We start from the raw sequence: 23,182 nt of genomic DNA on the forward strand, positions 1-23,182 counted from the left end.
TTGGCCTATTAGTGAAAAATATGAAAACTGTAATTGTTATTGTTATGGGTTTCCCTGTGGATAGGAATGAGTGAGGTGTTGGGTCACAGCTCTACACTGTGAATGGCAAACTAAAACATCAGGAAAATAAGTGAATCAGAAGTGAAGCAGCACTTCTGCTTATCTTTTCTAACCCTTGTCTTATTTCTATTGTTTCTCCTTGCAATGTAACCTTAAACTATAACTACTTTAGAGGAAGATATTGATATAAAATTAGCCCTTAAGCTATCTGACAAGTGAAATATTGGTAACTGCATTTTGGTAACTGCCTACTTAATGGATTTTCCATAGGTTTCTGAAATATAATCAAACAACCACTTGCTTTATTGGTATGGACAGTTCTGTGGTACTGTCTCATGATGTTTTTATATAAGTCTTGAATCACCATAGTTTATTTGGAGAAGTAAAAAATGGGACTCTCTTCTTTGCCTGGAATGAAACCAGGCTAACGTAGCCAGGCTAAATAATTTCCAGCACTTCAACAGAGATTCATTCCAGTAAGTTACCTTTCTGCTGGAATCCCTTTTGTTAAAGTTGCTGTTTATTCTAGGACCTAATACATCAAGAAGGACAGGTGGAAAGGATTTGCTATTAGGAAGTGTTCAGAGTATTTAGAATAAGATGTACTCAGACAAGAAAAGACCTTGATTGTGATGGTTTGCTATTTTTTTAACAGACAACCATTATTAGTATCTCAAATATTAGTGCTCTCTATTACAGGTATAATTAGCATGAATGTAGAATCATACTCTGTTCTTTCTCTTTATTACAGCTGCAAGCTAAATGTGCTGATCTACAGGCAAAATGTACTGAAGCAAAAAAGACATTAACTGAGGTGATATTTCTTCATTTTTCTGTGCACCGATTCTAGCAGAATTGTTTCTGAGAATTCTTTTAAGAAGTTTTATGTGGAGGGATGTAATAAATGTGGAAGCTGATTGATAACTTTTATGTTAAGAGGGTTTTGAATTTGCGAATGGCATGTGGATTTCTGCTTTTCTGGTCCCAAAGAAACAGATTGATTTATGTATGTATTTATTTATTACATTGCCTAGAAAGGGAGACCTATTTTATGATACTGTTTTGAAGATTACTATTCATTACACTTCTTAGGTCAAGAGTTACAGTGAAAAGCTGGACAAGGAACTAGCAGCCTTAGAAATAATAGAATCCCAAGCAGATTCTAGGTAAGTTTGTATGTTTGTTTTCCTTTGTGGATTTTGAAGTTATTAAAAATGTTGGTTTTAAAATAAGTCATTCATTATGTCTTGCTTTTTCAACCTAAGCTAAGATTGAGTATTTAAAAAAATAAATTCCCTGGCTTCCCTCCATTTGTCAGGAGAAGATTACCAAATAATTAATTCCGAGTGTAAAATCTAAATCCATAGTTGAAAATAATTGTAGATATTTAAATATAGCATAAGCAGAAGAACATTAAACAAGCATGAAAAATTATTTGTGGCCTTCCTATTTTTTTTCTTTATATCTGAAACCTTAATCTTGCATAAATTAAATAGGGTGCTTTCAAAACTTCCACAATAATGAAGTCAGAATATCACAAAGCATCAAAATACCTGAGGTAATATAATGAGAGTACAAATAAAACTGATATTTGGACTTCTAATTTAAGTGAACTTGACTGGAAAGCAGTAGAGAATTAATCTTGTTCCAATGTATTTTAGTTCTCCATCTACTTAAGTTAGAATTGAAAATACTAATTCAGTTTTGCTGGATCTTCAAATATAGCGTGTTACAGAATCTGCGAACGCTGGTTGCCATGAATGAAAACCTCAAAAGCCAGGAGCAAGAATTCAAAGCACATTGTAGGGTAAGTATTATTTTCTTAGTTGACAATTAATTTACAATTTGGCAAAGAAGCATTGTACTTTTTCCTGTTTTGTCTTTCCTTCCTGTCTCCCCCATTCCATCTTCTTAGATGAGCCAGCAATGACCTGAGGAGACTGGTGCTGAAGTGGATATCTTGTTGAAATCCCCTAGCCCCTAGTTTTGATATAAACCAGTAGAGATAGAATGATTGAGATAAATCCGTTACAGTTCTTAGAGTAGTGCTTCAGCTTGGTTGTTTAATTATACTGAATTACTTCTGTGTTTATGGGCTGCCTAGAAATATGATCAGAGAGATTTGTTTTCATCCTCATCTATTTAAACAGTAGGGGGTGGAATTTAACAGAATGAAAAGAAGTGAAAAGGCATACTGCCCTCTGGCAGATACTGAGCACAGAAACCTTGTTTTCCTATACAAACGTTTTGGAAAACTCTGAAGAATTCTGAAGGAGATGACCTTGCAGCTAACATCAGGTTCATTCATTGTTATGAATACCATGCATTGCAGTTCTGTGTCATGCTGTTTCTGTTGTAGTATTTCTTTGTTTCCTCAGCTTCTCATTTTCTGTGTCACTCATTGGATGTCTTACCTGGAAAGAGTATTTGCAAATATATTTACAAGTAAGGAATAAATCTGTACATGTGTTTGACAGAAGCAGACATCCAGTTTGATGTAACAAGTTGTAAAAGATGCCTTACCCCTGCGGTAGGGATTGCCATTGGACCTTTAAAAAGTGTATTGTCAGCACCACGATTTTGTTACACTTATATGATATCAAGCCTTCTGCCATCTCCTTTTAAGAGAATAGGTCTCAATTAAAAGCAGTATAAACTTCTTTTATATTAATAGGAAGAAATGGAGCGGCTGCAACAAGATATTGAGAATTTGAAAGCTGAGGCAGCAGAAAATGGGGAGGAAGAGGTAAGCACTTAACACACCTGCTATTTACTTTCAATTTGTGTTTTAAAACATTGGTTTACGTCCTTCTGACTTGTGCACATTCTAGTTAGGATTAGAAGTTAAAAAACCTATTGCAATTTCTGAAGAATTCTGTTCTCTGACACTGATAAAGCCTCTGTTCAGGTTGAAGAATGAAGTACAGTAGACTAAAAATCACCATAGTATTTTTCATTCTTCTTGCTAGAATGCATGGGGCAAACTCATAGATGCTTTTGTCCCTTTTGCTTTTTTCTTTGTAGTATCAGAGAAGAATCTCTGGATGTTGTGTTATGAGTAGTGCATATGTGTGGCATGAACAGGTCCTCCTCAGAGAATATGTTCTGGAGGTCTTTTTTTTCCCCCTTGAAGATGGAGACGTTTGAAGGATGGAAGCACAAGTTTTCAATGGCTCAGATCACTGCATATAGTTAGCAGCTGTCTGAAATCAAGATATAACACAAGTGCAACCAAACTGATGGCAACGTATTATGAATGAACAAAAAATGAAACACTCAACTGTATTTTCAATGAGTAAACATCTGATATATTTATGTGCCAGAAATCAGGGAGATTATGGGTTCAGTGATGCTGCTATCCTTCTGAACACAGCATGAAAAAATGAAAACATCACTTCAATACTTAAGAAAAAATGATCCACGCACATTCCAGGAAATGGAGAATACATGTCAGAGGGTTTGAGTTCTGGCTGTGTTTATCCTTAGCCTTCTGGTGGTTGGTGGCCCTGCCTGTGGCAGGGGGGTTGGGACTTGATGATCCTTGAGGTCCCTTCCAACCCAAGCCATTCTATGATTCTGTGACCCTGCTGATGAATCCAAAGTGTGCACTAAACTTTTGCACAGCAGTTACAGAGAATCTTTGGATGCATGGGTTCATTTTGCTTGACTGTTGCAAAGCAGTGAAAAACAGTTGATAAATCATAAAAACCGAAGTATGGAAGTCTTAATACCTAGCAAAATATGCTCATATACAGTGAAAGACGTCAGTTTTTAAAATGCAGATTACAAATCATTGTTTAAAAAAAATATCAAGAAAAGATGATGTTCTAGTGGGAGCCATTCAGTGGAAGATATGAATACAGAGAACAAACTCAATCTGCACATTTTTGCAATTGCAGCTCTCATTTGTCAATAAACTGTAATCCACAATTGTTCTGGGTTCTCAAATTCTAGGAGCCAAATAAGCTCATAGACCAGCAGTACAAAGCTGAGAAAGAAAAACTTCAAAAGATCCGGCTATTATTGGTAAGTCTATAAATTTACTTGAACAAAACTGTTTATGTTTTTCTTACCTTGTCACTTTTAATGCTAATATTACATTGTATTGTAATTAAAAAAAAACAACAAATACAGATGTATTATAAAATAATATTGTGTCTCAGCCAACGCTTAATAAAACAACAAACATTAATTATTTGGTAACAAAGTACTGCTGGGGGGCTTCATCCATTTTAAGAAGAGAACAAGAAGAGGCTTTTTTTTTTCCCCTCCTAACTTTCTATTCAGGCACGAAGAAACAGAGAAATAGCGATTTTACAGCGCAAGATTGATGAAGTACCCAGCCGAGCTGAGCTTACACAGTATCAGAAGAGATTTATTGAACTATACAGTCAGGGTATGTATATCAAGCAGGAATATTCTACTGAAGGCTAAAGCCCCAGAAGGAGGGCAATTGCATTTCAGACTTATGGTGTGTGACAACAGCAGTTGCTAATTCTTTGGATTTTAGGAGTTGTTTGATATTCACATTATATACCCTATTTTCAAGGTTTTATAAGCTGGCTGTAAGAATTCTCTTGTGGGCAAAACTGGATGCACAGGATTTTTGGAGTAAATTCTGGTTGTAACAGGTTTAGTCATATAGGTCAGTGACCAGTGTGTTTACAAAGTGCTGAATTCACCATATACAAATGAAGTAGATTTAAGTCTCTTTGAATTTCATGAAACTCCGTTTTCTGTAGCACAAAATGAATGCAGTAATTTAGAATAACGCTGCGCTCGGTCTCCTGGCCAGGAACCTGCACTGTCCAGGCTAATATTTTAGAAAACTGAGCTGAAAACTTCCTCTGGCTTGTGACTTTTTTTTTTTCTTAAGAGATTTTTCATTTGGCCAGATTCAGGAGATCTTTAAAGTTGCCAAAAGCAGGTTTTTGGATTTCTGGATCCAAGGTATTTTGTACAGGGCAACCCACAGAGGTAGCTTCCAACCTCAGTGGCTCTGTACTGGAATGCTTTTAAGTTTCAGTATTTCCTGCTATGAAATATATATATGCACACGTTTTTGTTTTAATTTCTGACATGACTAAGCTCTTCCCTTGTAAATGTTAAGTTGTGGTTTCAAGGGACTCCTTCTTCCTTTCTCTCACCTCCTTACCTTACGCAGGTTTTGATTTGTGCAGACATTCCATAAGCTGATACCATTTCCTAATTAGTAGAAATCCTGAGAAGTTCCTCTTCTGGGTCAGCACATGGAATTTGCACATAAAGGTTCTGTCACTATCAGGGCTGCTAAAAGTTAAGGAGGGGCTGCAGGAAAGGAGAGGTTTGGGAAGTGCTTCAATTTGGCAAAATGTCCTGCAAAAACAGAACTAATCAAAACAGTGCACCTGAAGTATGCACATTGGTGGTCTTGCTGCTCATGGAGTTCTTCAAGCTTCAGCCTGATTTCAAAACAGCAGCAGTTGGAAAGTCTCCTTGTGGAGTGTGCTGCACAGCCCTTACTAATTTTTTGGCCTATCCTAGCCTTTCTTGAATTCCTTGATGCTTTCAGGCTCCAAGTATTCAGTCTCTTTCTCTAGGATAAAGCACATGTAGAACACGGGTCAGTTGCAGCAGTGGTAAAGCTCTTTCCTCACTTACAGCTCAAGTTGGAGAAGTAGTCAATGCTGGATTTCTGTCACTAAAACATTCAGCTGTGAGATGTGAATTGCTGTTTGACTTCAGCTGGAAAACGTCATCAAGCAGTAGGACTTCCTTTAAGAAGCTGGATGTTTAATGGTTTTATGACATGGCAGGAGAGTTGTGCTGTCTTTATGGCTCTGTTCAAAACCTTAGTCCAACATATTAATCCAATAAAGATCTTGTTTAAAGATGGCAACTTGTTAGTTTAGTATGATGATTTTCAATCATCACCTTGTAGGCCCAAAGGAAAGGTATGTCTGAACCTTACTTTCCCCAGTGAGCTGTGACCAGCATCAGCTATGCTCACCTAAGACAAATAGCATTAATATTACTTTCTTTTCAAAAAATGGTGTCAGCTAAAATATACTGTAAAGAGAGAAAGAAGTTTTACTGTTTTAAAGCCACTTTGGGCATCTTGCACGTTTGTGGCTTAGAAGATGCAGTTTAATGCACTCTATTTTTTCCACACAGTACTGTCAGAAAATCTGTACCCCTGCACTCTGTGACCCACCAGTGCACAAGTTATGTAGGGCAACTGTTAGCAGCACAGCAACTTGTATGGTCTAAGGGTCAGGAAGGATGAATGAACAGAGAGTGGTAAGAAAGCTGATAGTGCCAATGTACATCTGCATTAAGGACTGTCAGTAGCTGGAATGAAACACTAGACTGTGTTGTTTTGAAGTTCAGTTCTCATAAAATCTGATAGCCGAAAACCCTGCTGGAGATTGGTGTGCGGAGGAAATACTCTTCCAGAATGTACTGAAAAGTGTGTTCTATTATTGATAGCAGAGCATTACACAAAGCCTGCAAAGGTATAGGTCCTGTTTCACTCATGCTCTTTTATTATTCTACCCTTTTGTCTTCTTTGCAGTCTCAGCAACTCACAAAGAAACGAAGCAGTTCTTTACTCTTTATAATACACTGGATGATAAAAAAGTATATTTGGAAAAGGAGGTAAGAAAGTGTTACTGCTGTTTTCTAAATATTTGGTCTACGGAGAAGGAGAAAGTGAAAGCTGAGTAAAGTCTCTCTACTTAGCCAAGTCAGAGCAAAGTTAACCATCTTTGAAGGTAAAATTGAGATAATTGGTTCATAAGAATCTTTCTGATGTTGAGGTGGAAATGATCTGTGTTGTAGAAATTACATTTGTTAGTAAAGCATATTTAAGCTGCTCACTGTGTACACAAAAACACGAGTAACATTTGATGAGCAAATCACTCTGTGCTTAGCTTGTGAACCAAGTGGGTGTCAAATTTATGACAATAAAAATATGCTTGTTTTTGAAGTTATTGGACGACCATTTCCATTCCTTAAGTGGTGGATTCTAAAACGTGTGCTAGGTAGTTTTCAGTTTAGAAAATCAGTAGTTTATTATGACTTTAGAGGGTATGTGATCCTGACAGTTGCCATAAAACAACCAATGGAGTAGGTGTAAAAGCAGAAATGTTCTTCAGCAGATGCTGCACATAACCTCCAAGTTCCAAGCTTCACTTGCAAGGATATAATTTCAAAAGGCAAATAAACTGATCAGGTGTTTCGCTTAGCTTGATGTCAATCGTGAGAGAGATGTCTCAGTGGCTTCTTGTGCAGTCTTAGCTTTCTTAAGTGTGTGGTATTGTCTTACGAAGATTTCTGGAAGATTTCTTGTTTGGTTTGGTGGTTTTGTTTTTGTTTTTTTTCATTTGTTTTTATTTTCTGTGTATACGAGCACCCAACCCTTTTATAAAGTATGTTGAGCAAATTTTATAATGGAAGGAAATGTAATACAGTGGAATTGTGGCTGTAAAGGTTATAGTTCTGATGTGAAAGGTTTCTTCTCGTGCAGCTGATGGGTTTAATTGTACTTTGAAAGATTAATCATTAAAATGCTTTTAAATTGAATTTTTCATTATGTCTTTTCTTCATGGGGTTTATAGTCTGGCTTTATTGTTGTGCAGTGTGACACATCAGCGTGTTTACTGTGCAACAGTTGAGCAATGCTGCTTTTCATTACTTGGCTGTTTCGTGTTATAAGCTTATTGAAACTATTTCAGAGCAGGGATGTGGATTTGGCAAGTGTCAATGAGTCATGCAACAATCTCTTTCCTCTGAGTAACAGGAATCTTTAAGCATTGTAGCTTTGGAGTCTGGATTTGTTTCATAGTAAGGTCAGGAACAGCTGCAGGTTCTGCAGTGCTATTGCTGTTGCATTCTTATGGAAAGCTGTAGATTTGAGGGAGCTCAGTTCAGCTTTCTGTAGCAGTTAACACAAACGGTTCCATTTGCAATGCTTAGCTTTGTTCAGTACAGAACATTTCCAAGCATTCACCATAAGGAGAAACTGCTCAGAAGGCTTAACTGCAGGAGACATGGAAGAAATATTGAAAGCCATGAGGAATCTCATTAATTGCTACTTAGTGAACTTTAGTGCTCTCAGCAATCTTTAGAAAGTAAGGAAAAAATGGGCAGTTTAATCAGCTGGGTGAGCTTATACCAAGAGCAACAAAATACTCTTGTTAATGTTGTTACAGATTTCTCTTTATCTGGTTTAAGTGCAATGCCACTATCTCATAGCAGGAGCTACTCACAGTGATAGCAGAAATGACAAATGCATATTTTCTTTTTTTTTCTTTCTAATTCACAGGTCAATTTATTGAACTCTATCCATGACAACTTTCATCAGTAAGTGATGGTCATTTTTCTCTTGATAGTTGCAATGAGCAATACGGCTGGTTGGAAAAATAGGAGGGGGCATGAGTTGCAGACTTCAAAAATGTGTTAGAATGTTTTATTAACTTGAACTATTGAATTAAATAGTTTAATTCTGTTTAAGCCAATGTTTGGAGTATTTCAGGCTTGGAATTCCTTAACTTTTACAGTCAACATATGTTTTTGATATTTGTTCAGCTGTAGTTGTGCAAAGAAATTCAGTCTTAATTTTTTCCTGGCATTAATTGAAAGATCTTTCTCCATTTTGTGAAGCTGTGGTTATAACATTCTGAAAAACATTATTTCAGACTTATTTCGGACATGTTTATTATAGACTCACTCAATATTTAAAGGTTTTGATGAAGTGTGAAGTCTTTGAAGTAAAATTATGGTTCATTTGGATGCTTAAGAGGGGTTGGTATTTTTTTTTGGTTTGTGGTGAGCTCCATTGTCCCTGTTCCCATCACTCTGATAGTTTATATCAGCTGAAGATCTGCACTGGTACTTGAAATCAGAGACTAAAAAGATTATTTTCTTTAACATAGAATACTAGGTAATGCAAATACTTGGACATTGGTAAATGCACAGGATAATTGTAGGTGAGATGCACTGTCCCACATACATATCAGTTTGTTGCTTTCTTTTCCCCCAGAGCAATGGCATCTTCTGGTTCTCGTGAGCAGTTCTTACGACAGATGGAGCAGATTGTAGAAGGCATCAAACAGAATCGAATGAAGGTCTGACACACTTCTCACTTCCTTTTCTAGACCCGAAATTATTTCAGAAAAGCCTTTTGGATACTAATGACACATGGTGAAATTCAGCATGTGAGGTGCAATTTAAGCAAGCAAATGACAAGTATTATTTTTTTCACATCCATAAGAAACTGCTCACCAGTGAAATTTAAATGAATCAAGTAGAAGAGAGATACTATTAATGCTTCTCTGCTGGTGGGAATCTTATATCCCTTAACTTTGTTATTGGTCATGTAGTGATGTAGATCTTTGAAACAGCTGTGTGTACCCAAATCCTCCTTGATGTCCCTAATGATGATAATGATAATTTTTTCTATTTGGAAGAGGCAGAAGTACAGCTGGGCCTATGTTTGAGAGAATTTTCATGTGTGGGTCTTGAGCAAGTAAAAATTGTATAGAAAAGTTAAAAAGAAAAATCAAGATCTCGGTGTGTCATCAAAAGCCTTCATTTTCCTGCTAATTTCACCTTATCATCATTCATGTAGAACTGTTTCGTGAGCATAATTCTGGGCTTGCAGAGACGAACTTTAGTTCAATTCTGAATGCTGCTTATAGTGCCACTGATACTGAGATGTCAGCTTCAGTTTCTGAATTTTTCTTAAGAGTTGGCCTAAATGTTCGCTGTGCTTAAAGCACAAGGCAGAGATGTCATTTATGAAGCAGCTGTCTCGTGGTTATAGAAAATTATTTCTAACACTGCACGTGCTTGTGTGTGTGTTTCTTACATGGTAAATGACCTTTTATCCATCCTGCATACCAACAGATGGAAAAGAAGAAGCAAGAAAATAAAATGCGACGAGATCAGTTGAATGATGAATACTTAGAGCTTCTAGAGAAACAGAGGCTTTACTTTAAAACAGTGAAGGAATTTAAAGAGGTAAGAATGCTTTTTGCTGGTGTAAGTTAGCAAGTACTTGAACTGATCAAGAGTAATTTAAGAAGTTCTGCTCAGATACACTGATGGCTTTGAAGTGGGCTATAAACTTTGCTGTTGGCTGAGAGCAGACTTCTAAATATATGGGTTTGTCTGAACTTCTCCTTACTTTCTGCATTTATTTTCTGGAGACTTAACAGTGTTAAATCACAAAGAGTTAGAACTGGCTTATGAGGAAGCTGACAATCTCATCTTTGCAATGAGTTTTGTATCACTGTCTGGAAATGAGCAGTATTCATATTGTGAGAATGGGTGAAATGTATTCTCACCATTAGCAGAATAATAAATTTATTGATTGATTTTTGCAAGGCTTATAATGTAGTTCCTTGCAAGGTACAAACTCAGCAGCTAAATGGAGGCAGGTGGGAAGCAACAACTGGTTCTACCGTTACTGAAGTCAGGGGCAGCAGAGGCAGGTCCAAGTTGTTTCATTTTTCAGTAGTGAATTTGAATTATTTTACTTAAGCCACTAATATTATTCCTAAAAGTAAGAATGGGTTTAGTTTTCTTAATACTATGAGAGCCAATGAGAACTGTTCTACATTTTTAATCTTAGTGTATATAACATGTAACCTTTATGTGAGGTTTTAGGCCTCTGAGGTACACAGTGCCACAATAACAACAGGAAGGAAAATTCATGAAATTCATGTCCCTCCTACTTAGGAGATTATACTGTCTTGAGGTAAACATGAAGGATTGCTCTTTGACACTTGCTCCTTAAACATTCTCTGAAATTCAGATAATATTCAGAAACTCAGTTTTCCAGATACGAAACTTGACTGCAGAATAATTGGAGTTTTACATAAGGTTTGTCAGGGGATAAAGGAGTGTTTTTGTATGTGTTTGTTTTCATTAACTTTTAAAATATGATTCACAATTTTAAGGATTCTAAACATGTAGGCTTTTGGTTTGACTTCGGCATCAAGTTGTGCACAGGTGTTCCGTATACTTTATTACCTGGTAATGTTGTCTCTTGCTGGGTGTTTCCACATTATTTTTGGACTCTGAATTTTATTCTGAGAATTCTTCTGGCATTGGTTGACTAGCACCTCTTCATGTTGAAAGGGAAGTATTAATTTGTTACTGAGCAAGCTGTATGTTTAGGTTTTAACATGGAATCTCCTTGAGATCTGTGTTCACATACTTCTTGACCAAGAATGGTTTCCTGGACGTTGACATTTTGCGGACTTGTCATGTGAATTTTCAGATGTCCAAAAAATAATCTGAATCAGTGGTTAACTTCATCACTCATTCCAGACTACTTTGGATTTTGGAGATCTTTTAAATATGAGGCTTCAGTTTGCTGATGTGCAGATACATACAGTCGGATGAAGATTAACTACCTTATCTGTTTGCTTTTTGTTAACAGGAGTGTCGTAAGAATGAAATGCTGCTGTCCAAGCTGAAAGCTAGTTCTTCCTGAACATCTCTGGCTGGTGAAGTTGATCTATATGATTGTTCAGTCTATACATTAAATCTCTTTTGTGAAGTGGCAGTTATAGCTGCAATTGTAGACATATATATACACACACACATACATACAGCTGTGAAGTCTGGGATTTTTTTCAGTGTGTACTCTTTTACATTCCTTCATCAAATGGCTGTATTATTCACTATTGCCTCCACTACACAGTAAAGAGTTAATGCAGTACAGCAAAACAGAAATACTGTCTAATTTTATTTATTTTTGTTGTTTTGGGTTTTTTTTTCTTCACAGTAAGGACAATGAAGATGGTTTTTTATTTGGGTTTTAACACTGAAGTAACACAAAATTCTGCAATAAGTAAATATAGACTGTGTAGTATGTCCAGTACCATAAGATGACCACTGCAAGATGCAGTAGCTTGTTAATTTTGGCCAAACATAAACACAGAAAATGGTTCCCAAAACTTTCCACCAGCTAATAACTTCATGCTATTTTAATTTAAACTCTAGATAAGATTCCAAAGGAATAAAAATTAATTTCTAATGGTTAAGACAAAAGAAGATGGAAACCTACCTTGGATAATTCTCATGTAAAAATATAGATCTATATTTTTATAAAGTCTAGCAGTTGTATAATTTTGTTTGAAATTTCCTTTTTATATATAGAGTATGCACTTGTTAAATTAATAACTCCAGGAAAAACACCTTAATCACTAGAACCATCGTGTTATCCCTGGCTGGGATGAAAATCTAAGTCTGTGTCAGCTGTAACATAGGAAGATAAAGATTCAGACTTTCTACTCTAATGACTTGATGCTTACCTTTGAAGACAACAGCCTATCTACCCTACTGAAGACTTGTCCTTGAAAGTTTAGAAACTTCATGGAACACTTTCTGAAACCTTTTTATATCTGTATGTATGGTATTTTATAATTCAAACAGTTGCTTTTTGTACTTAACATCAGGATTTTGGACTGACTTAATGTGCATCACATCTTTTATTCAGGAAAAGGAAAACCACGTTATTTTTCCCCAGTAACACTGAGGACTGCTGATAGATTACTTTCTATGGCAGCAAATATAAAATAAAAAGATGTTTAGAATTCAGTGAACTTTTGCTATTGTGTTTTTAGGATGGCACTTCAAGGTTCCACACTTAAGGTTGATACAGAAGCCTTAATATGATTTCGAATTACAAGTGCATTAAAAGATGAATTCTGTAAAAGTAGTGTCTTGATATTCACTGGTAGAAATGCTTCCATGTGTCACATAGCATTTGAGTAACGCGTTATCTCTTGCAGCTTTTGGTAAGCTTGATGTTTAGGTTTGTGGAACAAACTATCAAGCTGTACACAGAGCTCATCCACAGAAGGGTAAGATTTGTTTTGCATAGACTTTTGCTTGTGATACAGAGTTCTCAACAGAGATGGTACAAGTTCATCATACTGCACTGCCTCAGTCCACGCCTTCTGAGAACAGCAGAAGTTGTACGTGACCTTACGCAGACAGCAGCATTAAAAGTGTATGTATTTGTCGAGCTTTTGATAAGAAGGTTGCTGACATTGTGTCTGGGTGAAATGCAGTAAGCTTACCTCAACTGTGGTAGGCTAGATTCAATGTGAAGTGCCTTCCTGTGAATGAGGCTGTGATTTTGTGACACCTGAAATGCTTTTCCTGTTCCGTCGGTACAAATGGAAAGAGCCTTTGCACTGAGCCAATTTATGCCTTACTTCCCCACAATTGCTAGTGACTGAATATAGTGCAGGGTGCTTCTCTTAAAAATCTAGGTAAAACTGAATTCAGAGTACCTGAAGAAGGAAATCAGCACTGCATGCTACTTGTACACATTCTCTAGTTAGCTTTGGTAGTAGTAGACATAGCATCTACAAACTTTATAAAAACTGCAATTATCTTTCTGATTTGTATTTCTTCTGCTACTTGGGGAAAAGTCAATTAACAGCACGAGAAAGGGCACTGCTACTACTAGCAAACTTTGTCAAACTTTGTGTTTCTTTGATGACTGTCTGGCTGCTGCCTGACTGTTCCTGGTCAGTTTTACGGTGGAGGAACAAGTACACGTGCTCTGAATGCTCATGGTAAGATGCTTTTTGGGAATGCTATCCATGGTGCTTTAATGCTATAAATATGACAGTCCTGCTAACCAGAACCAAGCAAATTAATTTTGGCTTCCACTTCCACTATTTTTGAAAGTGAGGGGCAGCATCATAAGTTAATTTCGAAGTGGGGTTTTCAGAGGCCAGAGAACAGTCCTGAAGTGGTTACTGTTTTCCTTTAAACAGTGAGCTTCCATGTGTGCCATAACTTTATATGGTCTTTTTATAGAATTGTGGTGTTACTTCTTGATGTGTGGAATCTAAACTACTTTTATTGGTCGCAGTTTAGTGCAGCTGTGTGGCCGAGGCAGTGAATTCTGAAATGCATGCATGGAAAGGACTGCTGAGTATGCTGGTTACTTTCTTTTACTTAGTGCAAAATCTTCTGCAGTTACATGTAGCTAACTAAAAAGCATGTGTACTCTGAAGTGTTAAGTAATGTTCTGATGTGCATCAGAGCTAAGATGCTCTCAGAGCTAACCAGTACACAAGCATTTGGTGTCCTCAGATCTCACTGATTTCAGAAGAAAGCAGGAGATAATTATCATGTGTTCTCTGGCCCCTGTAAACTGTACAAATACTAGCAACAACAGTGAGTAGAGATGAGAACACTTTAAATTATAAAGGGGACTGGACAGATTTGGAGACAAGCCAAGGCACTACTGATTTGTAAATCTCTGAAGGCAACGTGATCAGTGTCTTTATTATTTCTATTTATTTATTTATTTATGGTGTTGGTTTTTTTTAAGGTTTCTTCCTCTTTAAGCCTGTTTCCTGAAAAATCAGCTCCTTAAAATGTGATCTTAGGCCCCACTTTGTATAGCACCAGATAGCTGGGGATAGATGGGGAATTGTGATTGCTCCTCAGAGCCAGCTTTGCCTAAATTAGGCATGTAAGTAGGATGCACGCATAAGGCAGTACAGAAATCTTACTTGTTGGGGTGGTGGATGACGCGTGCTTAGGATGGTCTTTTCTCTAAAGTTTCTTAACAGTGGTCTGTTTATTCATGCAGTGGATGCACTGCTGGAGCTGTAGTGTAGGTAATGTCTGCCAGCACCCACCAGAGCTGGGTGGTGGGCTGGTCTCCCTGGTTTTCTAGGCAGGAACTGCATCCCATCCAGCTCTTTGGGCAGGTTTGGTGCCCCTTAGCATTCAGCAGCATGTTGCCATAGGCTGCCAGAACCTGTTTTCTTGATGGCTGTGGTGCCGACTAGCTTCCGAGTCACTTCTGCTAGGGGAATTTGTCAGCCTGTATTTTCAGGGCCAAGTCCTTACTTTCTGCCTACATCACTCTAGATGCAGGAATGGCTTGGGAATTCTCAGGTAAAAGAGGTTTTTTAGAAATAGAGATTGAGGCTTTAATTGTAGGAACTGGAGCACAGGACATAGAAAGCTGTTAATGTGTTCACGTTCCTTTTATCAAAGCCTTTGGATTTCTGCAGTCTGTGGATTCCAAGAGCACAAAGCCCCTGAGGCCTTAATTCATTTGGCACTGCAGGGTTCTTGGAACCTTGCTGCAAGAGTCAGTGGTGCCTATTTGCTGAGCAGTCATCTCCACTCTGCTCTAGGTGAAGCAGAGTCAACATCAAGAAATAAAATGAGGTCATTGTGTCCAGGCAGAAAGAACCAGTTTATGCCAGACTGGCAACCTGTAGCCAAATGACTGTATGTCTAAGCACTGCTAAATGATTTTTTTTTTTAGAATACCTTCTTAAAAATGATGTATTATTATTTCTTAGTCAAGATACTTTTATCAGTCATCTTAATACACACAAGGTTTGTATATTCTGTACGCTCTCCATTCTGTCTTGAAGCCAAGGGTAATAGTGCAGCAATAACATAAGACTTGAACTTTAATTCTTGGAACTGTTGGAAGCAGGAATGCCTGCATGCTTCATTTTACTCTTTTCTTTCAGTTAAAAGTTGCAGGTTTTGGTAATGAGAGTAATTAATCATGGAAATCAAGTACCAAGGAAGGTAGAAAATTATCTACTGTTCCAACCTTTTTAATCAGGGTTGATGACTTTCTGAGAGATATGCTCCCATTACACCAAATGTTGGGCTAGGTATGTAAATCAGTGGGTAAAACCCATGCTTGCTGTGCAGGAGGTCAGAGGATGGCAGTGCCTGGTCTGGCTTTTTAGCAAGAAGCAGCATACAGCAGGTTATGCTGTGAGCCTGGTCATGTTATATGTTTCCCCTGCAGTGAGATCAAGTTCTATGTAATTAAAAGCCAGGATTTCATATCCTGAGTATGTGCTGCTGCTCTTCTAAATACAGACGTGCACAGAGACAGTGTGGGAAGCTGATGTTGGGAAGAGCTTTCTCAAACTGCACTGTAGTGAAATGAAAGCTCACCTTGTTTGTGATCTCCTCTGGATTGGTAGCCAGGTTGCTTTCACTGGACGTACATCACTAACCAATCACTAACAAACTGCTGTCACAGCTGCTCGAGGAAGGACTGAACACAAAACAAGTTACCCTGACAATTCAGTGGAACTATAGAGCCTAAAATCCCTTTCTTAAGGAAGCTAAACCTCATTTTTTTCACAGGGTGGGGATCTCCAAAAACGTGCTACAACAGTAGCACTGCTCTTTTCTCAGGCTAGCTGAAGACATCTCTGCTGCACTGTAGCATAAGGACCCCAGATGGGGTGATGCAGTCTTTCACCTGCAGCTGCCAAAGTAGCCATGTGCTGGTGCTGGTAAATACAGCATGTTTCATGTTTGTAACAACAGATACATGCTTAGTCTTAGGGCAGTGTGAAAGAATACTGCACACAGTCCCTGCCAGAGGTATCGGGTGTCTGTGTTGAACTCACCTAGGTGTTTTGGAAAACATGCAGAGCATGAGTCCTGCAGGGTGAGAAAGCACAACACAGATAAAAAACTCCTGGCTGGATCCTCCTCCTTTGTAAGCAGGTGCAGGTATAACCTTTGTAGCTCAGAGCAGCTTTTACACGTGGCTTTAAAATTTCACTTAAGCCCAGGGACATAACTGACCTTTACTTCACCAACCCCTCCTCCTGAGCTTGCAAGAGAACACAGCCCCTCAACTAGACTGGGGTGTGTTCTGGGGCTGCTCAGTCACCCCTCTCAATTTCAGAGAAATTCAGCAATGCACTGAATGCAGCATGTTCATTCCTTTCCAAAAAGAAGTCCCCAGAATGAAGCCAACATCCTGCCCACATCACAAACACTTCAGTGTTTCTCAGTCTGCAGTTCCCCTTGCTGATGATGAGTGAGCTGCAGGATGGCACCTGCAGTTGGCTGGATGAGATGACCTGTTAGGTTCAACACTCATGGCATTAGACAAATACAGTGCTTCGCTTGCAGAGTTTAACACACATCAGTTCAGAGAAGGAAGATATTCACTGCTTCTTTCTTTGTAGCATATACGTATTTCCAAGGGGGAACTGTAAACTGACTGTAGGTTTATATGCAAACATCTTCAATCTTTGTTGCTAAATCCCGTTAACTAGATCTTGAGTTTGAAATCTGTGTGTATCACTGGCACATTTCCCTGCAGGAATCTCTGTATTGTGCAATAAAGGAATTATTTTCTTCTCTGTCCCCTTTTATCTCTGCTTCAGGAAAAAGTTCTTGAAGGCATGGTTGTAATATTTGTTAAATGCCACACAAAGGAGAGGATTAAAGGAAGAGCTGGAATAGCCAAGCTGAAGAAAGGTGCTTTTCCAGATGGGTGAGGTGTTGCAGGAGCAGAAGGGAACTCATTCATTCCGTGATGAAGAAAGGGATCCAGCACAGTACAAAAACTCCGATTAAGATGCCAGCCATCAAAGCAGCTTTTTACTCTGTTTCTTCTATGTTTCTCCATCTGTCTGGAAAGTGATAGCTGCACAATGAGCGGTAAACACCATCTGCGGTGCATGAGAAGCTTCCTTCACCTCAAAACAAAAGAAAACACAGATTCTTAGCAAGGCAATTTGTTTGAGGGAAGTATTTTTAAACGCCAACGTGACATCTGTGTACCTACCACAAAAGGCCCCAATTCCATTCTTTCCACATTAAAAGAAACTGTCCCAGACTGCCAGTGTTACCAGACTTCTCATTATAGTGGAAAAGCTGCTGAGTGTGACTGACAAACCACAGAGAATAAGGAGTTTTGTGATGCCAGGTGTGCTGCATTTCACTCACACCAACTCAGTATTCCCACAAGAAGTACTTCACTGCCAGAAAAAACACCATTTCAGTCAGCCTCCTGTTCATCCCCTGACTTCTACAGAAGGTGCATGAGAGGGGAATACATCAGCTACTCCTGCTGCTGACACTACTGCTTGCCTGTTGTTAGATTAGCTATGTATGCTACACACATGGCCCTTCACGCAAGCTTCAGAATACGCGGAGGGTTTCTGTTTAGTATGGGGAGAACAACTCAGCAAGGGAAGCATTGACAAGGGCTAGGCCATCACTCTTTGAGATGGATAGCCCTATCCTCACCCTCAGACACAAGATACGGCTGCAGAATGCAAGAGCAGCAGTGTGTGAGTGCGGGCAAATAATGGAGGAAAATGAAAATCACATCTATCCTGACAATTAAAATGGGACACCCCTCATGTAGCAACGATCACAACATTTGTCTGCAGAAGGACTAGCTCTGCACATCTTTTATCACTCTCTGCAGAAAGGGATGAATGTGTGACATGAAGGCAAATTTGTGACAAGCAACCCTGAAAGATCGTGTGTTAGCCCTGAGGAATAGCTACATCAGTGTGCCTCAGGAAGAGCTATCCAAAGGACTCGCACTAACACAGGGCAGTCTGGTACTACATGTAACCTTCAACCCTTATTTTAACTCCCTCAGAGGAGTATCTTCCCTCACTCCCATACTGTCCTAACAAACTCCATGGGCTGAAGAGGCTGCACAGAGCAAAGTCCAAGACAGCACTGCACCCCCCCGGCAGCTCTGGGACCTTGCCCAATTGCCATCAGAGGAGTGGGATGGACTCCTACAAAACTGATAGGATTTGGCCCAGGCCCTAATTACACACCTAGTATACAAACTACTTGGAGAGAGGGAAAACAACAACAGCGCATCATCAAGACTTGATTGCTAATTCCATACACTGAAATGTAATCCTGACACTGTAACTGCTACATATAAGCAGTCCTGACATTTAGATTCTGCCAAGCCTTGTATTTGTGACTTGACTGATCAAAAGTGCATTATCCAGCAGTTTCTGCTGTCTTTCAAGCATTCTAATTTATTTCAATAGAGCTTTTTACAAAAGGAATCATTACCTACTGTCAGCAAGGTATGACAGACCGCAGCTGTCGGTAACAGCATTTTTTACATGAGGTTCATCACATCAGTACTGACTGTACAATTCTGTAAAGGAATTTAATAACAAACAAATAATCATAAAGCATCAGACTGATTTCACCTACCAACTGTAATTTTTTTCATTGTTTCTTTAAAGGGATATATAAAAAACCTCCTTTTCAAAGGGGAAAGAGAACTGCATCACACCATATCACTATATATACAGTATATTAAAATTAAGAGCTACTGCATGTCCATCTCCCTCTTTTTTTTGGAAGACTGTCGATTGTTTTTTCCCGTCAAACCAGAAAAAGAAGGAAAATAGTTACTCAGTATGGGTATAGAAAGACATTCCATGTAAGAGAATTAATTCTCTCCTCATAGAGATGCCCTTTCTCTGTGTCTGTACACCCATGCCTTGGCAGCCTGGCTCTGTCAGCTGAAAAGCTGTGTTTGGAAGCATCAGAATCATTCCACTTGGTTTCTTCAGGCACTTCTACTGGCAAATGAGTACTATTCTCAAATCTTTTTTTAAGTTAACCTACTAGAATTAACCATACACAGTGCTGGCATGCCTCAGACCATCAATGGCAGCCCTGGCACACAGCTCCAGCCCAACAGTACCTGACAGCCACCTCCTGAGCATAGCACAGACTCCTCTCCCAGCAGGGATCGCTGCAGTTGCTGTCACCTTCAGGCTGAGAAGTGCTGCCAACCTTCGGCACCAGCTGCTGGACGCCCCCCAGTGCTCCTCAGAACAACCACTGCTGAGCATCTGAGATTTGACAATAACAGAGTGACAAGAACGGTGTTGCAGGGTGAGGACGACAGGCTCAGGGAAGGAAGAGGCGAAAGAAAGCAGAAATAAGAGAGATTTTGGAGGAGAATGAAGTGGAAAATTGAAGTGAGCTGTTGGGCAAAACAAGCAAAGTGAAATGGAATTTGTCCCATTGAATATAAAGTGAAAAAACCCTGGCTTGAGCATTTGCTGAGATGGCTTAAAAAAAAAACAAAACAAAAAAAGGTCTTCAGGTCCCACAGACAGCAGCTCTTCTGTCAGTGCCGCTCAGAGCAGCTTCCAGCACTGCATCAGCACAAAGCACTGCTGGCTAAGATGTGTCCAGGCAAGGCTCTGCTGACAGCTGGGAGCCAGAGCTGTTTTTGTGACATACCAACACGGTGCTACTGCATAGGCTAAAACATAAGCAACAGTGCCTCAGCTCAATTAGCTTTCCGTCATTTTAGATTACCATTAGTCTTGTACGCGTGCACGTAAAGCATAAAGCAAGAACCGTTCAAGGTAAACCAGCACAAGCACGCGCTCAACCCGCTCACTACAATCACCAAGCGATCCTGTAGAGACGTGCACGCATTTATCGCGCGCGACCCAGCCCTTCCTCGCCGGTTAATTACAGCCAATTACGGGCAGCTGGGGCTGCACGTCCCCACCCCTCCCCTTACCTGCGCAGCGGGGCACCGCGTTCCTCCTGTGGTCCCGGCGCGCAACTCGGCTCTCCCAGTACACGAAGAGGGCCGAGCAGAGGGGCGGGTCCCGTGCAGGTGGACGCGACGGGGCAGAGCATGCCGCCGTACCGAGCTGCAGCAGCGCGCCTCCGGCAGCCACGAGGAGGTGGCCCCGCCGCTCCCGCCCCGCCCCAGAGCCGCGCGGAGCACGGCCCGCCATGGCGGCCGCTCAGGGGCGGTGCTCCGCGGCGCCCCCCTCCTCACAGCCCCCGCGGAGCGGTCGGATTTGCGTCAGCTCTCTGCTCCCCGGATAGGACAAAGGGGAATGGTTTTAAACCAAGACTGGGGGATGTAGGTTGGATGTTAGGAGGAAGTTTCACTCAGAGCGTAGCGGTGCACTGAACAGGCTGCCCAGAGAGGCCGTGGATGCCCCATCCCCGGAGGCATTCAAAGCAAGGCTGCATGTGGCTTTGGGCAGCCTGCTGTAGTGCTTGGCGACCCTGCCCACAGCAGGAAGGTTGAAACTCGATGATCTTCGAGATCCTTTTCACTCCAGACCATTCCATCATTCAGCTGAGCAGCACCTATAACAATCAGGTAGCAATGAACACTTGTCACCATGAGACTGCTTCGCAGCAACCCTCCCGTGCTCTTCGTGCTGTTCCTTTCTAATTTGTCTGCTTTCCCGGAATTAACGCTGCTTTTTAAATGCCAGCTGAAGAACTTTCACACAACACTTGGTTTCTTTTTAAAAGTACCTCAGAAAAAAGGGTAACAAGCAAATAAAAAGACCTTTTAACTTCTAATTGTTTCAGCAACCACCAGTTCAATTCTGTGAGCTTCATACAGGAAGAAAAGGATTATACAACAATTTGAGTAACTCAGCAGAAAAGAAGTCCTGGGTTTGCTTGTTTTCAGTCTGGCATGCAGAAATCTTGCTCATGGTTCACCATTAAAGCAGCCAGATGAGTTCCCACCCCTCCACTCCTGTTTATTATGTGTGGGCCACATGCCACGCATGGACTATAGCTTTCCACTCCACACAGCAACTGCACTGGAATCTCCCACTTTTGCTTCCTCCTTGAATGAAATAACCCAATTCTATATTACAGAGGTTTGAATAAAGTCTCTAAAGGATTTTTATCTTGATAATTATCCCCTTTGCTGTCTTGAGAATACGAAGATATATTGCCTCTCGAAAATCGCTGTAGCTATGCGTAATGCTATAATGAGATAGAAACTACTGCATTAATAGCACAGTATAACTACAGCAAATGAAAACCCAAATGCAACAGCCACAGATGCAGAAACAAAGGTAAGGAGCTGCTTACCTTCAGAAGGCTTCAGGTAGGCAGAGAGCTCCAGCAAGAGATACCCTTACCTCCACTGCCAACCCTTAAATGAGGTCTGGGAAGGGGTGGATCCTGGCTCCAGCCCTTCTGGTCACTCAGGTGCATTGTTTGCAATGGGAAATAGTAATCAGCTTATTGTCTTAGCATAGAAATATTTTCTTTGCATCTTTTCTCTCTTTTCCCTGGTGACCTGAAATTAACTAAGGGAGAGGGACTTGTGGCAGAGATGAGTAGTTTAACAACTTACAGAACGTACTTCCCAGTCCTTATCAGTTTACCAAATACTGTCTTTAAAACTCATACTTTTGGCTGATGATATTGACATTAATCTCCTTTGATACAATCTTTTCATAATTTTTTATTTTCTGATGGCCCAAATATTCTGAACATAGCTTAATCCTCCCTGTACCCTCAAATTTCCTGTCCAGGCTTCCTTTCGTACGGTCATGCAGACCAACCTCACTAATGCTCTCTGTTTTCTAGCATTTTCAAGACCATGCTGTCTAGGAGCAGCTTTGGAGGAGGGTGATTCATCCCGATGACAGAATTTCAACTTGACACCTGAACTGGTGAGGTAGTTCTCATATTCCTATTTGCTGTATATTTATAGCAAATATGTAAGATTTAAATATAATTATCATTTTGTTTTCAGATTTGCTTGTATATGTTAGGGATAGAAGCAGGCTATTTTTATGTGGTTTTAAAGGGACAACAATGAACTTTACTATTTTAGCTTTTCTTTTTAATACAGAAGTAAGAGTGCTGTGAGAGCTTCTAGCAGATGCAGTTTTACTCCATCCTGTGTTCTTTGTTGATCCTGTAATAGAAAACCAGCTTTATTATAAAGCACTCTTCATAAAACTAATCTGTATCAATTCTGCAGTTAATGTGATAACTATCTAAAAAAATGGGAGAAACAATCCTGAGTCCTTTGATACTTGGTTCTAAATTTGTGTGAAAATGTGATAATCTAGATGTTAAATAAATCCTAGCCAGTATTGTTTTCTTCGAAATAAAGTCCAAATCTTAGACAGTAATTTCCACTTCAATAATGAAGCCACGGGGTTATGCTCATACTGAACACAGACAAAGTCAACACATGAACGTGAAGGGGATTATACAGCAGCAGATCTGCTGAGATTACACTTTTCTCCTGTTAATGGCAGTCACATTAAAACTCGCACACCAAACCCCAGAAGACCTCAGCTGGTAATCTATGATTTAGTAAGTCTGATTTGCATGACATTTACTTGTTGATTCTCCTACCACTGACAATCCTGAGGAGGAGCAAGAGCTTTTTACTATTATTTTGACTATGTAGAAGGCATGGAATTTCCACCAGTGTACTTCAATGTGAAGTGCTAGGTTCAGATTTTTTTTTAGTCCAAAATCATTGATTTCTAATTTAATGATTTGCTGAGAA

General features: G+C 39.6%; 1 protein-coding gene across 1 annotated transcript in view; it reads left to right on the forward strand.

Annotated features, from left to right (window-relative positions):
- The window catches only part of CCDC93 (coiled-coil domain containing 93), a 33,191-nt gene extending 20,440 nt beyond the window's left edge, over positions 1–12,751 (forward strand). Inside the window, exons 13-23 of the mRNA XM_065750307.1 lie at positions 812–874; positions 1,153–1,226; positions 1,786–1,867; positions 2,735–2,806; positions 4,015–4,086; positions 4,348–4,456; positions 6,614–6,696; positions 8,366–8,403; positions 9,083–9,167; positions 9,949–10,062; positions 11,489–12,751. Coding sequence (XP_065606379.1) covers positions 812–874; positions 1,153–1,226; positions 1,786–1,867; positions 2,735–2,806; positions 4,015–4,086; positions 4,348–4,456; positions 6,614–6,696; positions 8,366–8,403; positions 9,083–9,167; positions 9,949–10,062; positions 11,489–11,542 — 846 coding nt within the window. The 3' untranslated portion in view covers positions 11,543–12,751. The remainder of the gene's footprint in view (positions 1–811; positions 875–1,152; positions 1,227–1,785; positions 1,868–2,734; positions 2,807–4,014; positions 4,087–4,347; positions 4,457–6,613; positions 6,697–8,365; positions 8,404–9,082; positions 9,168–9,948; positions 10,063–11,488) is intronic.
- The last annotated feature ends 10,431 nt before the right edge of the window (positions 12,752–23,182 follow it).

This window comes from Cyrtonyx montezumae, unplaced genomic scaffold (genome assembly GCF_038088225.1).
Source record: "Cyrtonyx montezumae isolate F1298 unplaced genomic scaffold, pur_monq_1.0 scaffold_7, whole genome shotgun sequence".
NCBI lineage: Eukaryota > Metazoa > Chordata > Aves > Galliformes > Odontophoridae > Cyrtonyx > Cyrtonyx montezumae.